General features: G+C 42.1%; 2 protein-coding genes across 3 annotated transcripts; one reads left to right on the top strand and one right to left on the bottom strand.

Moving 5' to 3' along the window:
• Positions 1–482: 482 nt before the first annotated feature.
• Positions 483–6,893, top strand: LOC147609544 (uncharacterized). Of its 2 annotated transcripts, none has more exons than XM_086787853.1 (10): positions 483–1,371; positions 2,211–2,311; positions 2,497–2,595; positions 2,808–2,918; positions 3,014–4,357; positions 4,572–5,012; positions 5,172–5,276; positions 5,431–5,772; positions 5,940–6,065; positions 6,249–6,893. In XM_086787853.1, exons 1-10 carry the CDS (start codon positions 1,209–1,211, stop codon positions 6,249–6,251), a joined length of 2,835 nt encoding a protein of 944 aa, XP_086643979.1. In that variant the 5' UTR covers positions 483–1,208; the 3' UTR covers positions 6,252–6,893. The 2 variants fall into 2 exon arrangements, with proteins under 2 accessions (XP_086643979.1, XP_086643978.1); XM_086787852.1 differs by having other exon boundaries at positions 6,181–6,893.
• Positions 6,894–10,515: 3,622 nt separating this feature from the next.
• On the bottom strand, positions 10,516–12,322 carry PHT4;6 (phosphate transporter 4;6). The gene has a single exon (XM_086787771.1). The coding sequence runs from the start codon at positions 12,206–12,208 to the stop codon at positions 10,745–10,747; it is 1,464 nt and encodes a 487-aa protein (XP_086643897.1). The 5' UTR covers positions 12,209–12,322; the 3' UTR covers positions 10,516–10,744.
• Positions 12,323–13,762: the final 1,440 nt, after the last annotated feature.

The following is a 13,762-nucleotide window of genomic DNA, read 5'->3' as shown; positions in this document are numbered from 1 at the left end:
AAAAATACTTAAGACATTTTTAAAAACAAACACACATACACACTCTCTCTCTCTCTCTCTCTCTCTCTCACACACACACACACACACACATATACACCCACGACAATGTATGTATGTACACTCTCTCTCTATCTCTATCTCTCTCTCTCTCACACACACACGGCATGCACATTAAAAATACTTAAGACATTTAAAAAAACACCACACATACATACACGACGGACATAAAAAATACTTACATTTTAAAAAACTTGAAAAACTTTAACATTAACATTCAAATTTTAAAAAACTCTCTCAAACAAACACACACACACACACACGGCCTGCGCACACAATACACACAATCACACTCTCTCTCTCTCTCTCACACACACACACACCCCAATGTTGAGAAAGTTCCTCGGTGTTATATATATTCGTGATGCCTTCATAAACAAATTTATACTCTTATGTGTATGAGGTGTGTGCCAAAAAGCTTGTTATGTGCGATATTTTTTGGTGGAAAGGAGAAGCCTCACGTTTGGGCCAAGAGAATCACAAACTTCAACGAAATGCAATTTTGTAAAGGGAGGGCCATACACATTCCACGTGTCTGCGAGCTGAAGATACGAGTCGATAATTTCTAATCAGGCCTGTCAAATCAGATTTAATATTTTAATTTAATAAATCATGGTTAATCTCGCCGGGGAAAGTGAACCGTTTGAAAGTGTTAAGACAGGGGACCTTTTTGAAGGCAAGTAAAGAGGTCTAGGAACCGTCTCAAAGTGTGGCAACCAAGAGTGAATGGGGACTTTTTTAAATGGCTCGTGAAAAGGTAACTAACGGGTAACTCTGAATCACATTGTCGTCGTCTCTCTTCTTCTTCCTCAACAGCAACCTGTAGCATTTTCACAGCAGCCTGTTTGCCCTAATCTGATCACCATCATATCCCGTCGCTTGACCCTAACCCTAACCCTAACCCTAAACCTAGTGCTAACCTGTCTTCGCTCTGCTCATCACCATTCCTAGCCGTTGTGTCCTTGCTGTTTTCTCCGCCTTCGCCATAGCCGCAGCCAAATTGAAACTCCAGCTTCGCCGTACCCTTATCTCTGTGCAATTTCTGGCCAAGCTCTGCCGTCGCCATCGCGTAGGCACGGCTTGCCCTATCACATCCCCATAGCTTCGCATTTTAATCCAAACACTGCCCCCTGAACCATTCTGTGCTGATAATGGTGGCCGTGAAGAAGTTTCCTCCAACCCGCGCCGATCATGAGTGGAGACTACAGAAGACTTACCCCGATTGGAAAGAATCGAAGCCTCAGAAAACCCTAGCGGGTTTCATCTTCGTCTGCAGCAACGACACCATCCCGGATCTGGAGCGTAAAATCTTCGGTAAGTCTACATCTTCCCACTCTTAGTTGTAATGGTGAGGTATAGGTGGCGTAATGGCACCTTGTGTAAAGAAGGAAGTGCCATGGTTCTATGGACCGGGGGAAAATAAAACTTCAGTTTTCCATTAGTTCCGGAGTACAGATTTTGGAGTGCGTGATGGCGTACGAGCCCACAAGTTTAGCTTTCAATTAGCCTTGGTTCTTAAAAATAAGGGAGTGCCAAAGCGCCTCTTATGGCATGGGAAAGAAGCCCAATCTGGTCTGTTTTTCAGTTTCCTAAACATGGTATGGGTCTGAAGTTGGTGGGATACCTGCAAATTTAGATGTGTCAGGTCATATTTCTGCAGTCAGTAAAGCTTCAGTATCCCATTTATATGGATGTTGTTCCTTGCGTCCTTCATAACACTTCTTGAAGTGTATCCATGATGCTTTGTCCGGTTGTTTGAAGTTTGAGTGTTGGCAGGTTTTTGTGTATACCTTCAGAACTGCATCTAGCATCACTACTTGCAGGCTACAGAGTATGTTGTGCAAATGTTGCAAGACATAAGCGGGCAAAGTTCACGTGGCTATTGTTTCTCATGGAAGTCTGTCGTTCAAATGTTCATATGGTTATCTTTTCTGTCTGCAGGCACATAAACAGTCAAAGTGCTGTAACTTGTACTTCTTATGCCATATTCACATATGATCTTTTGAGTACATTATAGTTTGCAGGCTACCTGCCTCTTAGTCTTTAAGGCGTTGCACAATGACTTTGACCTCCTAGGGTGTTGTTGCCTGGACTCAAATAGTTCTGTTGTTTTGCTGCCTGGAGTATATGCTTCTTACTTCATGCGTCTGCAGGATTGCCAGCCTATCATGAAGAATCTGTTCGTGCGATTCGGCGAGGGATGCCACTCTTCTTATTTAATTACACTACTCGATGCCTGTGCGGTGTTTTTGAGGTATGTCTGTTGTCCATGCCCCTACCCTTGCACTGTTTTGCAAGGTAAATTTATGTGGATTTTCAGGTCTTGTTTTTTGCTGTAGTCTATGATCTGCTTCGATTGTCTGTTCTAATGTCGAACTATGACTAAGTTGGAATGTCACAATGTCTAATTACTTAATATTTCCATGTGTGCAATGCTAGGCTGCAAGTGATGGTGGGCTCAATCTTGATCCCTATGCATGGGAGAATATTGAAGTGAGCAGGTTTGGGAGATCTCCTGTTTCAAGGTACCCAGCACAGGTGGGTTCAGTGTATGTACACTGAGATTGTTGGAATGATTGCTTTTTCAAGAGAAGTTGAGACTATGGCCATTTCCATACTTAAAAACTTTTAGGGACAAGAATATATATATGTGCATGTGCTGAGAGTGTAGCTGCACTTTTAAGAAATGTCTCTTTTTGAGCTTGAGTCTATTAATCATTAATTTTGGTTTCTTCAATATCTTGTTACAGGTGAGAGTACGCCTAAGATTCCAGCGGCCGCCTCTGGATGAGGAAATATTTCGCCCAGTTTTAGATCATTTTGATGGTCACAAGTTCAGGTTGGAGCTGACTGCTTATCAGGTAGCTGTTAATCAAAATCTATAAAGAACTAGCAAGGGCTGCAAATTGTCCATTTTAAGCTCAACAGTGGCAATCTCGCGTCTGGATTCTGGCAGGTGCAGCAGCTTCTCAAGTTATTTCGTGTTCCAGAAAGAGAGTTCTTTGGTGAGAGGAGCAAGAAGTGGTTTTATCGCACTAATATTGGTACCTATGATGCTGAATCTCCACGGTCTGCAATTAAGTCAGATTCTGATTGTTACAGTGAGTGCTCCAGCAAGGGGACATATTGTGGTGAAGATGAGTGGACAGATGACACTCCCTCTGAAGAAAGGTTGGCCAGAGAGAGTACACAGTTGCGTTTTGCGCATGATAACAGCAAGCATTCCTTGAGAGAAAGGTTAAGTCATATGACCCTCAATGACGCACAGAGTAAACATCACAAACTAGATGAAGGGAGTTTGGGGCAGGATGTGTTGTATGACACAGTCTTTCCGCCTGGGATGCCTGTCATGCCTGATGAGAGCATCACATTTGATGTTAACAGCCAGAAAACAACCTGGAAGAGGAACTCAGTAAGGATGCCTCATTGCCCCTGTTCTGAAACATCAGATCCAAGAGATGAAAATCAGATGCTTTCAAGGTTTCATCAAGTTGATCCTGCTGTTAACAGCTGTTTGATTGATCTCATACAAGCTGGTGTTCATCAGCCCCTTACAATAAAGATTGAAGATGATGTTGTCACAGTGCCCATGATACCTGCACAACTGCACTCTCCTTTCCTTGGAGTTGAGAACATGATCTACATCCCTGTACAGGCGCAGCCTAGAGAGTTTGGGAGTGTCCCTATACAGTTGCAGAGGTCAAAGGGGAGTGAACAAAGGAAGTTGTCTGGGGGTTGGCTCACTTCTAAGCAGGCTTTTAACTTGGAGAATATTGGTAAAGTCAGAGATTCTAGGCATCAGAAACCACAAAATCCTCTAGATAATCAGAAACAGCCTCCTATTCAGCCGCAGGCTCTTCAATTTGGTCAGGTTTTGGTTCCTTTTTCTGCACAAAGGCAAGGCCCAGTTAACGAACAGGATCACTTGACAACATTATTATCTCCAGTCTTTGTGTCTCCCCATGGACAATGTCTTACTTTTTCCCAGCCTCAAGTGGGTGTGTTGGAAGAGTCTGAGGAGGGGCACAGAACTGTAAATGGTGCCCAACTGCATCCAGGTGGGCTTCAAACTTTCTTGAAGAGTGGTCCCTTTCCCATACTGCTTATGTCATCCAACATTCCTAGGATGCCGTCAAGCCCCTCACCAATGGCAGTGGGATTTGTTGAGGCATTGCATTTTGATATTTTGCAGTTCGCCAGATTGACTCGGCCCTCTGCTGAAACACAACTGTATGTGGAGGCTGTTATAGATTGTGTCCGGGGTTGTGTGAAGACTGTGTGGCCGGATGCTGATGTAGAGGTTTGCTCTGAGTCCTTACTTTACAACTTTCAACTTACCTTGAATCATCAGCTGACAAGGTTGCATGATGGAATGTTCTGAGTATTTATAGAGCGATAGCTTCATTATTTTCTGGATGGTTAACTTTTGTGCAGTAGGTAACAGTGTCTGTAGTCAGTTCAGTGTCTTCCCTTTTTATTGTTTTTTTTAGTCATTGTATTTACCATGTGGACAGGTCTTTGGGTCATTTGCCACTGGCTTGTGTTTGCAACACAGTGATGTTGATCTAGCTGTTGTGGATGCTCCTCTGCTGCCAGCACTAGTAAATATGTCTACGTCGCAAGCATCAGCTTTTTTAATTCGGGAACTTGGGTCATCCCTGAAATCATATGAGTGGTGTGAAAGCTACAATGTCTTAGCCACTGCATCAGTGCCTGTCTTGAAATGTTACTGCCGGTCCATGGTTAGACTGTCAGATCCTTCCACATCAGTGCCTTCGATTGCCATTGACATAACTATTGGGGGTATAAGAAACAGAAATTATGAGTGGAATCGAACCTACAGAGTTGATGGCGCAGGTCCATTGGTCGGTAAACTTGGGACTCAACACACAGGAGGTGCAGCCCGGGAATATGTGCTCAGCAAAATTCGGGAGTTGCCTGCTCTGGCTCCGCTGGTAAATTCTTTTGGCTAAGGTTACTAGCTGTGGAAGCATGTTTCTATATGTTGGTGCTTTGATTTTTGGATTTGTGTGAAGCACAATGTTCATTCAATGGGTTTTGAAGCACAATGGTTTTTGTGGGGTCAATCTCAGTATTTAGATTTCTTTGTACAGGTCTTGTTATTGAAGTCATTTCTGCATCATAAAGGACTAAGTAATGTTTACATGGGCGGTCTCGGATCCTACTCTTTGACACTGCTCCTTGCCTATTATTTGGAGGTACCTCTTTTTCGTTCTCTTATTTTGGGATTGTTTTTGAAAATGGCTTACCTTTGGCTAACGATGCCTGTATGTCTCATTTGTTTTATGGGGAATGAATTCTGAAGTATGATTGTGTTTTATAACTTATAAGCTGAACTGTGATTTATTGCAGAGAGTACCATTATTTAGAGAGGTGTCTGCGGATGGGTTATCTGGAGATTCGCCTGCTTCCATTGAAGCGTCTTCTCCCCTTTCTTGCATGGCTGACATCTCAGAGGATTTTGAAACACCAAGCTCAAGAAACGGCTGTGTTGACTTTCGTTCAAGCCACAAGTCTGAGTTTTCGAATTGGAGTCTTGGTGAACACTATGTGAGAAGAGCAGCTGATGTTATTGAGAAAGTATTGGCATTGTGGGATTCTAGTGGTGTGCCTTACCTAGGAACTCTACTTTTGGGTTTTCTTCGAACTTTTGGGTTTGAGCTTGACTTAGCTTGTGAGAAAATTGTCTTGAAGGTAACCCACCCTTTCTGTTTGAATATATTTGGGATTACTTTGGAAGTGACCCATCTGTGCTCTTCTTTTACTGACCTTAGTGACTTGGAGCATGTTCATTAGTTTGAAATAGTATACGATAGGTTTTGTTTTCAATTGGTTTAATGCTTAATTCTTGCGTCTTGAAGGGACTTGATGGAAGCCCTGGTGGTATCTTCAAGCGAGATAGTAGACATATTGCATTATGGATTGATGATCCTTTGCGCCCTGGAGTCAATGTTGGAGCTGGAACATTTGGGATGTGCTATGTCCAGGTAAGATTTCATGCATGAAAGTGTTCACTCCCCATTTTTGGGAAAGGATAAGTGAGTGGTAAAGATACTACTATCTTCTTCTTAGTGCCTGCTGAAAAGGAAGATTCCTTTGTAGGGCGCATTCAGGGACATGCTGCAGGTCCTAATTAACCAACAGTTGCTGGCATCACCACTCCACTGCAGTGAGAAAGATTGCCAAGATTTGGCTGTGTTCGGACAACTTTCTCAGCTAAGACAGTTGCTCATGGAAGTCAATGATTATCAGTGATTGGCAGCTTTCTTTGACGGAAGAGATTTCACCTGTGGACAGTTGTCTTTCAGAGATTGCTTCTGTTGACAGTCTCCGTTACTCTACTCCAGTGAGGGCATCAACAAATAATTGCAGCCTCAGCTGCTGCAGTGTTCTAGATCTACACGGTTTGAGGTTCCAACTCTGTGTGCAATCCCTCTTCCATCTTGCTTGGAAGGTTCTGGTGTAGATTACTCCTTGCTGCCACACTGCATTTTAATACCTGTAGTGTCTAGGCATTCAGCAAGAACAGTTTTGATGGTTGATTTATTTTTGAAAAAAGACATCAGAAAGAGAGTTAATTGTAAATCTGTAGAGAGGCAAACATGGTGCAGCTTGTCCTGTTCTTTTTCAAAGGCAAGCTAGCAAAAATAGTCTTCTGTGTATTGTACAGTACTCAAATCACTTTTGAGCAACAATGGGGTGTGCTTGTAGGCTTGGGGATACTGAGCTCAGGACAAGGCACTTGTAAATTTTTTGTTTTCAGTCTTTTTGATTCCAAGGACATTGAACACATCATCAGTTCCGTGTATACAAAAGATCTCATATAATGCTCAATGAGAGAGAGAGAGAGAGAGAGAGAGAGAGAGAGAGAGAGAGAGAGAATCCAAATTGTATTCAAAGCAGTGTATTGGTGCATGTGTTTGTGCAACACAATCTGTAGTTGCACAAGTGCCACAAAGTGAGCAATCAATGAGAGGTTTTAGACAGCTCATAAGCCTCAGAGATGAGCTGGACAATATATCCTGGGTGCAAGGCTCCAATCAGATGACAAAATGGGGAGATAAGCCAGAGGAAAAACCTTCTGCGCAAGGTACCAGAAAAGATGACAAAATGGGGCTTTAGTAGCATTATATTACTTTCTCTTGGGGTACTTGTGAGAAATGTGGTTGCACCAAATTATGTATATCGTGATCCCTTCCATGTGGAATCAAAGACTATTCAACCAAGTAGTAAGGTCCAAGTAGGAGAATGGACTCTCCACAGCCTCACAGCCTTTGCTTGTTTTGTAGACCCAGCCAGCCCCTTTCCCTTGGGATGTGTCCAGTTAATAACAAGAACAGAACTTTTCCAATCCTTGGAAGTAGTTAAGGCCAATTTTTTATAGTTGTATATATCCATCTGCAAGTTGTCAACCTGCCTCTTGCTCTCTTCCTCTGGCTACATATGATCGTCCTTTGCATTTCACCTACGAGAGCATTGCATGACAAAATGGTGCCCCACCTACAAGAGCATTGCATGCTTCAGTCAACCATGAAACAACTTTCAAGCAAGCCAGCCAAGGTGCCTGATCTATAGCCAGGCACTCGCACTTTTAGCAGCCACACCCCTCAGCAATCTCTCTGTTGTCTTGCCATCAACAAAAGCTGGAGCCTTGATAACATGGGGTACTTTGCCCGTTTACTATTCAATCGTTGGCCTTTCTCTGTTGTTTGTCCAGCAAAAAAGCATAAAATATGTGGAAAAGTGTAAAAACAAGATGCCCGACAAACACCTTAATTCATATTATTTTTTCTATCTCCATTTTTTTTCTCAAATCCATTAATTTTTCTATAATGTCATTTTCAATAAAGAAGTGTTATTTAGGACTAAAGGACAAGCTAGAGGCTAAAAAATGGTGCGAACAGTTGGAATGTCGTTTTGAAATGTTATTGTCTTGCAAAAGGAATATAAATGAGTAGTGCAAGTTTTCCATTTTTTGGAATGATCATGTCTATTGGTTCGTCCTCAATCACCTAGATCTCTTTCTTCATGTGGACACCACCCTTTAGCTAACTTCTTTTCCTTTCTAGTATAAATCTTCAAGAAATTCTTGCAGCCCTAGGTACTTTTTGTTTCACTTTGGGCTTATTTTATTAGAAGTGGCCAAATCTAATATTATACCATGTGGACACATGTTAGGTTTGTACAACCCAAGATCTTTCGCTACTCTTTGTGCAATGCAATGTGGGAATATCAGCCCATCGGCCCACACTTTTATGTAAGCTCTCTCCTAACCTGTCAAGCCATATATGGCCCCTCCCTGCTAATATGGAAATCATGATCTGTTGACATTTGTATTGCTCTGCTCGTACACAAAAATGCATCTCCGGATAAAGAGAGAGACCCTTACAAAATAGATCTAGCCAATATCCATACATTCATAATAACAAGGATAATTTAATTTCCAACACCCCACGTCAATGTCCACTCATGAATGAACTACCTTTTCAAAAAGTTAGTTCATTCAATCCACTCATGAATGAACTACCTTTTCAAAAAGTTGAGTTAATGAAGATGTCGTTTCAAAAGTTAATCACTTATTAACCTTCGTGGAGATACCTCCATGATGAGCTTGCTCTTGACGTCAGATGAGAATTTCCCTTGATTCTTGTCTCTCATTTGGTAAGTCAGATACTTTGTGGATTGTAGAAGCAGTCTGGTGCATTTCATCGCACTTCCATCACCTTCGTTAAAGGGCGCACTCTGATACCATTAATGTCCAATAGCTTTGATAGTAATGGTTGGATCTACTACCACCTGGTCTACATAATGCTATAGAATCATGATGTGCTTTGTGCAAGCAAGGAATTAAATTTTCTTCATTCAACTTTGATTGCTGCACTACAACTCTATTGACTACTCTTGGACTTCTCCCATGTCCAAGAATCCTCTTTAACTAGCATTTTTCACATGAAACAAGCAAGATGCTTTGTACTCAATTGCACCCCACAACCCAAAGACATCCTGTCCTCGAAAGATCTCCTCTACTCTTACAACAGTTTGATATGATAATATCACTCCATATAAGACGTCACTCAAAAATTTAGCCACATGTGACATCTTGTTGTGAAAACTAAAATCCATACCCACGTAATTATAATAACAAGGGTGGAGCCTTAATTCTCTATAAGATCAAAAGGAACATGTACTTTGAAATTTTGTGATTGTTTTATACTCATGTATTAATAGTGTTAAAGAACATCAATGGCTAAGTAGAAACATAAATTACTCTTTCATATAGCTTGTAGTTAGTGTATCAGGTACTTAATGATAGATTTCAAATTAGGTGGTCAAATTTCAATATGTTTACATATGGCATTAGTGGTCAGTAAGAGGACATTTGTGACAGGTACTTAATGATAGATTTCAAATTAGGTGGTCAAATTTCAATATATTTACATATGGCATTAGTGGTCAATAAGAGGACATTTGTGACAAGATGTAGATAGCATCTGAACTTTACTCTTAACTTTGAAATGTTGAGGGTTTTTAAGGTAGATCTTTTGAGTAAGGTGGCCACTTTAAGTAGTCAGTCTAGCTATTGAGTACATTTAAAAAAAAAAGACTTATTTGGCTCGTAGGATGAATACAATAAATCTCTTTTTTTTTGGGGGGGGGTCTAAAACAGTTGTCATGCTTGTTTTGCAACACTACATTGTTGAAAACCCACATAATTTCTCAATAGGCTTCATCAAGGTATGCAGTAATTTATGATTCTAGTACAATGTCTTCTGAGATCATAAAAAATCAAACCCATCACACTGAGGAAGAGGAACATTTGAATATTTCAACTTTAAGAGAGACTTTGCTTCTCATCAATTGTGACATAATGTGCCACATGGCTAGGTAAAAGTAGCCACCTACAACCTATATTATAAAACAGGTTAGGGATAGTATCGTGAAGCATAGGGGTGCAAGGAGGTATGAGTGTGTAAATGTGGTGTCTGACCACGTGGGTATATAAGAAGGAGACAAATTATAACTACACATGCTATGTTATTTATTGTCTTGCTTATTAAATTAGTTGACCTCACCTATTATTAATTAGCTCTTAATTAACCTGATTACTTCTTGATCTAGCATGGCACTGTATTTTCCTTCGTGCGTAACAAGCTTGAGACTTATGGCGTAAAACAACAGTACACAGTGACACAAACAACCTTGCAGTCTCCCTGCTGCTTTACAAAATTGGAAAATATGAAGTCTAACTGCAATACAAAAAATAAAATCCAAAGCAAAAAAAAGCTGTATGATTCCACAACAAAAAAGGTGTACTCAAACGGTACACAGTGACACAAACAACCTTGCAGTCTCCCTGCTGCTTTACAAAATTGGAAAATATGAAGTCTAACTGCAATGCAAAAAATAAAATCCAAAGCAAAAAAAAGCTGTATGATACCACAACAAAAAAGGTGTACTCATTTGTTTCTTAGATAAACTTTCCATGAGCTTGGATTACACAAACTGACCTTTCAAGGTCTTACACTACATGAAGAGTAAGCCTAACACTGCTTCGAATAAGAGCAGTTTTTCATGTATTGAATTGCCGCTTGCATTATAAGCTGGCAAAAAATTGTTATTTGTTAAGCTGAATCATCAAAAGGAAGTTTCTAAGGTGAGATTGCCACTAATCAAAAATCCTCTCACCAGTAGCAAAGACCAGGAATATGAGAACACTTATCATGCACAAAAAAGCAGGAGTCGCAAAAACCATGGTCCAGCTCTGCGGATCCGAAAGCTGCAAGTTATTGGCCTTTGACGCTTCCAGAATCCAGCCAGTCAGGCCCACCCCCACAATGCCGGCCAAAGTCCCAGCTGTATTAGAAACCCCCATCACAATTCCAGCATACCGAGGTGCAACATCCATGTGATTCACTGCAAAACCTGCCCGAGCAAGTGCACACAACCCAAGGCAAACAGATGAAAGGAAGATAGCGGCAGTCGAAGACCTCACACCTGTCATCATGAACAAGGCCAAAGCAGCAGCCACAAACCCGCCTGTATTCAAAACTTTCCTTGTGGAGGTCACGGACATAATTTTTCCCACGATTAAATGATCTGCAATGACCCCACCTATGTTGGAAAATATGAACATGTTGAGATATGGAACTGTCTTGGATGCTCCAAGGCTTTCAAGGCTGACACCCAAGCCCTGACTGAAATAAGTGGGCAGCCAGTTCATGAGGACATAGAGGGCATAATGGAAGGTGAAATTATTTACGATGATTGCCCATATGGGCAGGCTAGTCATGATGCTTCCCCATGGTATGCCATCAGCAGTGCCCTTCTTCTCCCAAGATGTCTTTGAAGCCGAATTGATGGTATCCTTGTCGGGGGTGGACATCGGGAGCAGCTGTTGTGATGATGTGCGATTGTATGGCATGCCAAAACCTGAGGCCGAGGCCTTAGCCAGCTCTGACCGGGGTGGATCAGATGAGAAACTAAACCAGAGCAGAGACCAAGCCATGCCGAGGGATGCGAGAGCAAGATAGACAGAGCGGGAGCCGGCACGGTGCAGGAGGGGGGGCAAGGCAAGCATGCCCATGGCAGCACCAAGGTACATTCCGGATGTGGTAAGGGAGACAGCCCTTGAGCGTTGGTGAGGCGGGACCCATTGGGCCAAGAGGGTATGGATGCAGGGGAAAACAAAGCCCTGGGCGATGCCGATAAGGAATCTAGTAGAGGCCAACATGAGGGTGGACATGGGAGATGACTGTGCAGTGGGAGTGGGAGTAAGGGCACAAACAACAGACCATACGAGAAAAGAGAGAAGCAACACCGGGCGGCCCCCCATGCGTTGGGCTGCCCACCCGCCTGGGACCTGAGAGAGGACATACCCGTAGAAGAAGGCCGAGAGGATGTAGCCTTTGGTGCGCTCATCTGCTTGTGCTGCCGCCGCCGCTGCTGTGTAGGCGATGGAAAACCCCACCCTCTCCATGTAGAATATGATTGTGCTGGCAAACACCATAGCCACCATTGCATACCTCTGAGGCACCTTCATCCGAAACCCTAACCCTAAACTGGTCCCGATCTTCTTCTTTGCATCTCGATCTTCTGTCTGCTGCTGCTGCCTTTGCTGCTCCGACCACATCTCCTTCAATTCTTCGTTCCGATCGTGACAGCATCTCTCTCTCTCTCTCTCTCTCTCTCTCTCCACTTGTCTTGACTTTCTTCCAATACCTGCCACTTCTGAGTCCAAGACTTCTGCGAGTCGAATAGTACTCTATAAAAACGATTAATACCAATAATGTTCAATAATACAATTCACTCTATAAAAATAGTACTCTATAAAAACGATTAATACTACTACAATTGCATACTTCAATAATGTTCAATAATACAATTCACTCCTTTTTTTGTAACATACGATGATTAATTGTATTTATAACATAAAAGCAACCATTTACATTTTACATCTCTGACACCCATCCTATTTCCAATCGCTATTAAGCAGGTTACAGATTTGAACCCATCTTTCCTCCTCCCAAACAAAAGAAGAGTGTTCCCAAGATTACATGGTAGCCCAATTGCATACATGCCACAAGCAGAGAGAATCAGTAGTATAACCCTTGGGAGTGTGCTCCTCCATGCAATCCTCCTTAGTCCATGTCTTCACATCACGTCTCATGCCAATAGGGTTCTCAATCAGGGCCACAAATGTATAAACCGGTTGCTTCTTCTTCAAATACCATCTCTTGGTTTTGGGTCCAAACTTTGGGTATCTTACCTTCAGGTCTTTCCCAGTGTAACCTTGCCACATGTCAAAACTTGTTAGGTTACCCTAGTATGTACTAATATCTCAGCATCCTGAAAGCAACTCAGTTATCCTCCTAGCCTATAGGGTCTAAACTATCTCAGCAAAAGAACTATTATTCATTTATTTACATAATATACAGACCAACATTGATGCACACATCTATACATCAGCTCTATCACATCTAGCCCCTAATTTGACCCTTTTTTAAACACCAGCCAGTTCCTGGAGTTCCAAATCTCCCAAAGATAACAATATCTAATAAGATAAAATACCAAATTAATAGCCCCTTTAGCTTCAGTTAATCTCCCCAACAGCCAGTCCCCCCAAGTCCCTTTTATCCTATACAATAACCCGTTTATCAATCCTACCCCAAAGCGCCCTAATAGCAGGGCAGTCCCAAAAGGCATGCCTGCCATCTTCAATTGTTGCTGTACACCTAGGACAGGTTCCAGATGTGATGTTCCTCTCTGTAACACTTTGTATCCAATAGGGAGAGCCCACAAGCAGACCCTCCACAGAAAAGTATAAGCCTTCATAGGGACATCCAGCTCCCATACTAGTTTCCATCTCTTCATCCAAGTATTAGGGCTCCACCTTACTCTACAGATTTTGTTGCAGTACAACACATTAACCTCACTCTTGCTCATCTCTTCATACAAGGCCCTACTAGTCACCTTATCCAACTTCACTCCATTAAACCACAACCAATCTTTCAGCCAATAAGCCTCATTAAAGGCAGTGGAAACCCATCCCTTCTCAATTTCCTCTAGGGCATGTCTCACCACCTTGTAGATCTCTCTGGTGTAGCCCGAACTCATCCACCCAACCTAAGTGCAATCCCAACAATCACCCAGCCTTCTTAATCTTCTGTTATTCAGTTTCCTAGCT

The sequence above is a fragment of the Cibotium barometz genome, chromosome 51 (assembly GCF_041138505.1).
Source record: "Cibotium barometz isolate CiBa-2024 chromosome 51, ASM4113850v1, whole genome shotgun sequence".
In the NCBI taxonomy this organism is placed as follows: Eukaryota; Viridiplantae; Streptophyta; class Polypodiopsida; order Cyatheales; family Cibotiaceae; genus Cibotium; species Cibotium barometz.
Note: the sequence above shows the minus strand (reverse complement) of the source record. Positions and strands in the feature narration are given on the sequence as shown.